The 9,609-nt window shown below is 30.5% G+C and overlaps 1 protein-coding gene and 1 long non-coding RNA gene across 5 annotated transcripts; one reads left to right on the plus strand and one right to left on the minus strand.

Moving 5' to 3' along the window:
• The first annotated feature begins 2,445 nt into the window (after window positions 1-2,445).
• Window positions 2,446-7,195, plus strand: LOC116778148 (mannan-binding lectin serine protease 1-like). 4 transcript variants are annotated; one of them, XM_061526535.1, is made up of 7 exons: window positions 2,446-2,660; window positions 4,298-4,483; window positions 4,698-4,826; window positions 6,093-6,209; window positions 6,289-6,384; window positions 6,465-6,602; window positions 6,999-7,195. In XM_061526535.1, exons 1-7 carry the CDS (start codon window positions 2,477-2,479, stop codon window positions 7,142-7,144), a joined length of 996 nt encoding a protein of 331 aa, XP_061382519.1. In that variant the 5' UTR covers window positions 2,446-2,476; the 3' UTR covers window positions 7,145-7,195. The 4 variants fall into 4 exon arrangements, with proteins under 4 accessions (XP_061382519.1, XP_061382520.1, XP_061382522.1 ...); XM_061526536.1 differs by having other exon boundaries at window positions 4,716-4,826; XM_061526538.1 differs by having other exon boundaries at window positions 6,465-6,547; window positions 6,999-7,184.
• Window positions 4,195-9,367, minus strand: LOC133320009 (uncharacterized). The gene is made up of 2 exons (XR_009753484.1): window positions 9,216-9,367; window positions 4,195-7,053 (listed from the first exon to the last, which is right to left on the minus strand). It is a non-coding gene; the product is annotated as an uncharacterized LOC133320009 (long non-coding RNA).
• Between the last annotated feature and the right edge of the window lie 242 nt (window positions 9,368-9,609).

A 9,609-nucleotide genomic window follows, 5' to 3' on the forward strand; every position in this document is an offset into this window, starting at 1 on the left:
TTTAATAAAATATGAGCTAGGTAACACGGGTTAGTAAACTGAAACTTTTATATATGATAAGGCTATCATAAAATGTTATACTGTTTTCAACTTCGAGGCATACATATTTACGTCATGAATAAATAAACTGAAAACTTATGAGTTTGATATCAGAATTTTGTACATCTCTTACCCAAAAAATAGAAAACTCTGAACTAGTATAATAATATTCTTATGAAATCAAAATTATCTTCACAACAAAAGACTGTAAAATTTTTCCTAACCTTTTATATTCTCTATGAAAGAAAATACATATTCAGCCGCGATGTCATTTGTTTCTATACCTTTTTCATCATACATCATTTCTTCTTGTGTTTTTTAAAATCATAGAGGATATGTATAGAAAGTATTAAAAAGTTCGAACAAATTGAGCGCCTGTTCTATTATGGCATATTTTATTTTGATCGCTCAGTTCAATATTTAATATTTAAGAATCTCATACCAAAATAACTCTTCTACTTTTTTATCGCAAAGGGCTTCTCATAAAGTTTCCATTATAAATTCTCCGTATTATATAAGAATAGTCATAAACAAAGTTTCACTACCTAATAAAAAAGAATGGTTGGCGGATTTTAAGATTTGTAGTAGTCAGTTTAAAATTTAGTAGACAGTGACCGGTCGTGATCATCAAATTGTGAGAGGCATGTTGAATATACGTTAAACTGGAAAGGTCTCGTTTAATGAAGTCCACGCTCCGATTTCCTTGTGCTCAGATCGAGAGCTTTCAACTCGAGCTTTCAAATCGCTTTTATTGCCTGGAAGAGCACGCATCGGTGGACGAGACCAACAACAGGTTCATAGAAACCGTCCATACGATTGGATCTCAGTTCTTCAAGGCTCACCGTACCGCTAGAACTCAGAAGCTCTCCGATTGCACCCTTAAACTTATGGCTGAACGACGCTTGAATAGATTGCAGTCTCCTGATGATGCTGAGTCACATGGCCAGCTTAATAGACGTATCTAGAAATCCTTGCGACACGACATTTTTAACTGTAATACTGCTCATATTAAAGATATAATTGAACGACATAAAGACTCCAAAGTGTTTGCAAGAGATATGTCTATTGGGCAAAGCCGATTGTGGACTACGAAAAAGCCTTTGATTCGGTTGAAACATGTTCATACATATTGACTATCGGTATATCGAAGTTCTGAAGTATTTATATAGAAACGCCACTATGTATGCCTTCAAGCTTCTGGAATGGGAAGGACTGGGCATCAATATTAACGGCGAATACCTTCGGTTTGCCGACGATATCGTTATGGTATGGTATCTAAGTCGATAGAGGAACTCAGTACGAAGCTCGAAGGCCTCAAACGAATATCTCAACGGGTAGGTTTTAAAATAAACATGCACAAGACGAAACTCATGTCTTATGTCCATGTTGCACCTACCCCTGTTATGGTTGAGAACTCGGTACTTGAAGTTCTTGACGCGTATGTATACCTGAGACAGACAGTCCAGTTAGAAGATTCCAACTTCGAGAAAGAGTTCAATTGCCGAATCCAGCTCGGATTAATTAAAAACCTCGTCTTTTTAAACTGGTAATAAATCAAATTACTCTTGAAAATATTGTGATGTAGTAATTTTCTTAAAATACTACCTACTCTCGACTTAATGAAATATAGAAAACACCTAAGAGAAAGATAAACCCAGAAAAAGTGTCGTAGGTGATTTTGCCGAAGCACATATTGTTTATAAATTAATTTATATTTACTTTTTCTAGGTAAAAAACCAAAGCAATGTATTTTTATGAAATTTTACAATAGTGTAGGTTTAACCTCCAACATTACACCAGTACACCCACGTGACCGAAAACATCTACGCCTGTGCATTAATGATCGAAGGATTGTTTCGCTGTTATTTATCATCATATAAGAATTGGGTTTGAAATCCTTTTCACCTTAGTACTGTTTTTGTTATCCTCAGGAATGGCAACAAAGTTTAATCGACCTGGCTTATTTGTTTGATGTAGACTTCATGTGTTTTTGTGTAACAAAATTTTAGAATTGTCCATGCCTATCTAAGAAACTTTAAAAATTCCTAAAAAGGAAAATAAACATGACCTTTATGCATTTTAAGAGTTATAACTTGTCTTGCTTTTATTAAATATATATTATTAATAGAATATAAAATTGAAAAGCAGTGTGTAGCCTGCCTCGTCTGACTTACCCATTAGGAGTATTTACAGTTAAATTTTGTTTACAAACTTGCTTTGCTATTATACAATGAAATTTTTTTAAACGATTTATTTAACAAATATGCGAAGCCGACATTAAATATTTAGTTTTGAAATAACTAAAAATAAAATAAAATGGTTATTAATTTATTTTTTATTTTGATAGGCAGAGATTTTATTAATAAATGGATTTGCCCGTTTTCAAACATTTTTCTCGGCCCACTAGACTACTTTTAATACTTTCAATAGTTTCGCGATGAACCAACATCATTTAAATTCTGGTTCAGAGTTCACGCGAGGCGAAAAATGTATCTTCACGCACCTGGTGCTGACTTTCTGCCTCATATTTGTCTCAGTGATGATATATTTGATACATCTGTATCTGGTCAGTCACACCATCAATACAGTGTTTAATACTAGAAGACGAGCATCCACTTATCGTAAGACATATTTTCATATCAAGTAGCTATTTTAGACCATTCGTTAAGGATACTTATAGATTACTAAAATCATTATTACTCCTATAAAATATTTTGTGACAAGTCATTTCGAAAATAATTTTAATTTGTAACATCTTAATACTTATTACCTAAGTCATATGTAAACACATACCGACATACTTCAAAGATATTAGGATCAGAAATAATAATAAAATTATATAAAAAAATGCGTAATAAGTAGGCAACAAGGTGTTGTAACAAAGATTTTTTACGACCTATAACTTATCGTCTTTATGTTTTCCGAGCTCGTTTAAGCGCCATCTCTCAGATTTTTCCAACACAATGCAGGGGACGTACCTCACGTCATAGTTATTTGAGAACTGGAAAACAGATGGGACCATAGGAAGTCATATTGTTTTTGTTTCTATTGGTTATGTTTAAGGGTTTTTATGTATATGATAAATACATAACAGAACTGCCATCCACTAGGCGTTCAATAACATCGGCAGCGGTGGATTTACACTAGGGGCAGTCGGGGCAAGTGCCCAGGGCGGCAAATGTTTTAGGGCGGCAAAATTTTGAAAATGATAAAAAATTTTTTTTTAGTTTTATCGAGATTCCCCAATATAATTAATTAATTCTATTAATTTATAATTTTTTGTTTAATTGATAATTCAAGAAATTCAATTCATTCATTATTTATGAATTGTAATTTTGGCACTTTTTTAGTAAAAATTAATAATCAAAATGATTTAATCAATTTGTTTCCTTGGAGATTTCAAATAATAATCGATTTTTCTATTAAATAAAAAAACAAATATTTATTTATGTTTTTAGAATATATAATATAAAAAAGTTTCTGCAATAAATTAGTTATTTTAATTTTAAAAAATGAAATACATAAACTATAAGTTTAAGGGGGAAAATACGTGTAGAAGGCCGTTTTCATGCTGATTTTTATAATTTTTTTAAGGTATAAAAAATTAATATTATGGATTGAAAATGTCAGGTTATTTCATACATATATTTATGAGTATTTATTCGTATTAAACAACAATATAACTTATCAATAGCACAGAAAAATTGTTTAAATAAAAATGTCGCTTATGATGGAGGTCTATATTCAGCGTAATTGTAAAAAGAAAATGAATTTTTCTGTGCCACTGATTTTAGATAAAAATTATAGCTTCTATAGTGCACACCAACTGTTAAGTCGGAAGACAACCTACGATGTGTATCAGCTGAAATCTCCGCTACTTTTCAAGTTACATTGTCGTAAAATATGGAAAAATATAAATATATGTATGAAATAACCTGATAGTTTCAATATATAACATTAGTTTTCATACCTTAAAAAAGTTATTAAAAAATCAGCATGAAAACGTCTTTCTACACGTATTTCCCCCCTTAAGTAAAATTCTAGTAATAGGGCGGACTTTTTTCCGGTGCCCAGGAGCGGCATTGAGTTTAAATCCGGCCCTGAACATCGGGGCTGTTATTGAAATCCAGGAGACTAAATAAATAAAACACGCTATTAGAATGCGAAGAAATATAATTGATAAAAAAACATGCGCTCATTTTATGCCGTTATTACTTTAAGCTGGTTTAAAAATAGTAACATAAAACTTTTTTTTCAGCACAATTCGATGCTGTTCCCATCGGAGTAATATATCTAAACAGTACTCCTGTCCGTCGAATTTGTAATACGCTGCTCCTGAAAAGTCATTGGTCTCTGGGACCTGGTCATTGTGTAGCTCTCATGTCACATCCAGATTTGTCTCATCTATTACTGGACTGGAGATTGAAGTATAGATATAATAACGGTACTTACTGTTTTCTGAATTCTCTCTTCTGTGAGGTCTAATTTTTAATAGTTTAATATTAATTATAACATAAGTAATTAATTATTGCTTCTCGTTTGAAATATTTTTTTGAGACGTCTTCTAGATTAGTTTTTACAAGTGAACGTTGTTAAGGACAATTCGCGAGTTAATCTTGAAATTATCTTTAATAAAAGAAATTTTTATTTAAATATAGATAAATCATATTTAATAGATGTGAAAATCAAGAGAACCGTGGTTCACCCACACTTTGACACCGGCACGTATGAGAACAATATTGGAGTGATACGTCATAATGATTTAAGCAGCTTGCAGACGTACAATTGTTAGTAAACAGTTTATCGATATTTAGATTAAATCTCAAATTAATTATCATTAATGTTATTTAACGAATGTTAAATTAGATTTTACAATGTGGTTTATATAATTATATTAATGGTATTTTAAATATTAGTACCAATTAATTGTATTTTACACTAGTTTAAGGAGTAGATCCGAAATAAAAGATTAAGTAAAATTTAGTACTTCCAATGAATGGATGTGCTTTTGGTGGTTTTCGGTTTTATTGATATAAAATTATAAAGTAATTCGCATTACACAAATCTTAGAAAATAAAGAAAAACTTAATGCACACTTAAATCGAGAATGTAGAAATTTTTTTTCACTATGATACTCTGTTTCTTTTCACTTTTAACTTTTAATTAATATATTATACCTTTTAAAAAAATTAATTATCGTCAAGTTTTAAATAGATCTATTACAAAAAAAATAAAAAACCCTTCAAAAGGAGTTCCTCTAATCACAAAAGGTTTTTTTTTTTTGAAGGGATTATTTTTATTTATTTTTTTTTTTTTGAAGGGGAATATCATCATATGACCCCTCTTGTCCTGGGTGGGGCAAGAGGGAGTGTTAGACTCGTACTGACTAAAAACCCCCCGTACCTTCTCTTGCTCCGAGCCAGGCCGCGGTACATCATTGCGCTTGCACCCGCAACCCGGCTTGCCAACCTAGGGCTCCATCTGTGGTGGTCTGATGTCTCTTTGAGGCGCGCGCGGTACGCTACGCGGCTTACGCTTAGGTCTGGTTCTGATCGGGCGACAAGCTACCCTTGCTCGCCGTCTGCAGACCCGCGTTTACGATGGCTGGTGGTCGTCTCGCGATCCCCAACGCCTGCAGCGTCTCCTGCGGCGGCTGGGGCGTGAGGAAGATCGTTCCCTCACGCGCTCCGCATTCTCCTCAGTTAGCATGACTGCTTCGCAGAAGGAGGAGACGGCTTCCCAGTGCTTGATTTAGTATTTAATTGATATAATCTTTATTTCTGAAGATTATCATATTTTTGAAGGACAATAATGACTCCAATTTATATATTAAGAACATTTTTTTACGAGAGTTACAAAAGGAAATAAAATGGAATATTGTTTTTATAGAAAAACAAAGAAAAAAAAAGTCCATCCTAATTAGGCTATGATATATTCAACGATTCCTTTCGACGTTTTATATATCATGTAAGACATTGGAAAATAGTTAAATAATAATAAATAGGAAAAACAAGATTTCAGGCTAGAAAATTTACAGTTTTTTTTTATATTAGGTTATTATAACATGGCATTATACACGACAGACGTAACAAAATTTGCAGTTTTTATAATAGCATATCATAATATGTTATTCTCTTATATGCACAGAACCCTAATACGCAAATTAAGAGGTAGGTATATCAAGCTAACATTTTTTCTATGCAAGTAACTTATTATTTTTGTCTAACAGTGCTATTTTTATCTTTGCAGTACCTAACATAAATTACGAAAAATTATACGGTGATGTTAATAACAAAGGCAATTTAATGATAGTTACCTGGCAACCTGGGGCCCCTCTATTTGAAGGTACCTTGCTCCTATGCAATGCAAATAAAAATTGTTAATTAATTTATAAATGACACAATTTAAGGTGTTCTTATATTCAGACTGGAGTAATACTGTTGGCGCATTTCCGGTTCAATTAATGTCCCAAAAAGATTGTAAAATTGAAATGGCTCCGATAGTTGATGTAAGAAGTTATGAAATGTGTGCCGTATTCGAAAAAGCTATTTACACATCAGTTGGTAGGTTGACTTGAGGTGGGAGATGAAGCGTGTGTGGGTAAATTGTTCATTTACAATTTACTTTTAGCTAGAAAATGATCCACCTGACATGAGACTTATTTTAATATAATATTTTATTGTAGGTATAAATAACATTTAGTAAAAAATTGTAAACCAAACTTATTTATTTTGTGCTTATTATTTTTTTAATCAATTGAATATTTTTTTTACTAGGTACTGTTCGAAGCATCAATTAAGTAGAGTGTATTTAAGAGCATGTGGTTATTTTTGTGTCATATGTTTAACAACATAAAATATATGTGTTACGTACACGAAATACAGACAAGAAATCTTCTAGCAAAGACGGCGCATATTAGCTTTTGAATCGATATATGATTTTTAAATTTGATATTTCAGAACACGGTTCCTTGGCTATACAGATGGACAGCTTCGAAGTAGTTGGACTAGTCACCTGGGGAGAGAAATTATATAGAACATATCCTCTTGTTATTCTCAATGTATCTTATTTCAAAGAATGGTTGGATGTCGCTATAACAACATAGAAGGATTGGATATTGTACAATACGAGAAAAAAAATTAAATATATTATAATATATTAATTGTGAAGCACATATATATAAATATACTTAAAAAAAATATGAAAATTCTTAGATTACACACTTTTACTTATATCTTTTAGAAAATAATTCTTGTAAAAATTACTCCATTTTAAGAATGTTGGAACGTGTCACGAAATTCTTTACTATGTAAAATGATAAAATTCTTAAATAAATTTTAGCAAAAACTATGTAAAATTGAAACTTACACAGAGATATTTGAAAAAAAAAAGACAAGTAAATAGAATTGTGTTGTTATAACTCGGTGCTTGAAATTCTTTCCGCGTGTTCTTTTGTTTTTATATCTTAGCTATGTTATATGTCAGCAGATTCGTAATAATGATTTACTTTTAAACGAACATGTACGATCTATTAAATCCTTCAATAACTTTTATTCAAGTACTCATTAACTTCTCATGTATAAACTGATTTTGGGCAACGGGGCAAGTCATGTTAAAACGATTGAATCACTGAAAAGAATTCTTTGACTATCATGATCATCGTTGATCTATAACACTATTAGACAGACAGACAGTTGAATACAGTTTTAAATAGCTTTCCTATAATCTGGTTTAAGCCTGTTACTCTATATTTCGATTTCCTTTTAATAACGTATTATAGAATTATGTTTAAATTATGAAATTGTTTTTCGTTTCGTATTTGTGGCTTCGAATTTAATTGAAATGTTTGTTAATGGAATTGAAGTTTCAAATTAACGTTGGAAATAATAACCAGTACAGGATATTAACCGTAATATTGTTCATAATTCTTGTCGCTACCACATATACATTAATCTCGTACATAGTCCGTGTTGTTTCAACGCTGACGTAATATCAATAACGAGTGTCTGTCGAGGTAATACAAAACTACGGAAATTAAATGTTTTGTCCGATTTTATATTTATTTATTTTAATGGAAACATCGTGAGCGTCATATTTAACTCAACAATTTGATTGATGTATACACCTTGATTAATTCTACTTGGGTGTTTTAAGGTCTTTGACAATGTGTTTCCAAATAAACTTTTCATTAATATACGAGTGTTAAAAGGAACTAGCTTATTTTTGATCTGATATAAACATTACGGTTGATTAAATATAGGGTATCAAATTGCACTTCGTATCGTATTATTTGACGTAAATAACTCGATTGAAGTAAAATTTATAGATTTCCATATACATAACACAAAAAATTTTTATAAAAAAAATAATTAAGATATTTTTCAAATAAAACTGCCACCTGCTTATCTTAATAAATAACTACAAATATCTTACTTAAATATAAGTTTGGCAAATTCCAAACTTATAATTAATTATATATATGATTAATTGATTGATTTGAGTTAAATTGTGAATAGCCATATAAATATAACTGTCAACCTTTAATTTCATAACTTTATTGTGACTATACAAAGATATGTAAATAGTGACGTGAAAACAGGGGGACTTGGTAAATAAAAGAGTATTACATATAATACTAATACAAAAGAGTATTACCATAGTTAGTCATTATTTTTTTAATAAGTAATGAGTTTTCTTTCATAATTATCACAAATTATACCTATAATAATTTCAGTTCTATGGAATAAATGAGCACACTACACTAAATATTACTTTTGATAAAATGTATTAAACAATATATGCAAAAGATTTGCTTTAACATTTATTACTGCTACAAGAGAAGTTGTGTTTAATTTTAATCTTGATAGTGTTTTCCATAAACTAAAATAAACATGATTCAGAAAGGTCATGTATATAAATAAAAACAAAATTATAATAAGTAATGTTTTCGTACCTATATATTTAAGCAAATGAGGTGAAAACAAAAAATTATGAACTTTAAGAATATTTTTACTATATTATACATAAACGAGTCGTATTATGGAACTCTTTACATTTCGGAAAAAATAAATACATTAAATCCTAATGTTTATCCCTGAGCAATCGGGACTTATTAAAGTCGATTTATTTATCTAATCAATAAATTTTACATGACATATAATCGATTATAGAATTACCTATAAATGGAGATCACCTTTTGGTTTGAATGCTCAACAACCAGAGTCCTTTAAAAATTTTATACACAACTCAAGTGCATGATCATAAGAAAAAGCAAAACAAAATAACAAAACTAAAATCATCGCTATGAGCAAAACAACATCGCATTCAAAACTTCTAAATCAAGAATGTCACACATATGACTTCTAAGTCAACATTGCCATATATAAAAACAAACACTTAAATGTCTTTAATATAACTTTAGGAATTCTTAATCTATAGGAAATCTTAAATTTTAAATGTGAATATGTAATATTTTAAAAGAAAATTAAAGCCTCGAAATAACATTTAATTTAGTATTAATTGTATAAAATCTCCCTTTGAATCTATCCTCTGTGTAATAATAGCCACTAT

This window comes from Danaus plexippus, chromosome Z, assembly GCF_018135715.1.
Source record: "Danaus plexippus chromosome Z, MEX_DaPlex, whole genome shotgun sequence".
NCBI classification, from domain to species: Eukaryota; Metazoa; Arthropoda; class Insecta; order Lepidoptera; family Nymphalidae; genus Danaus; species Danaus plexippus.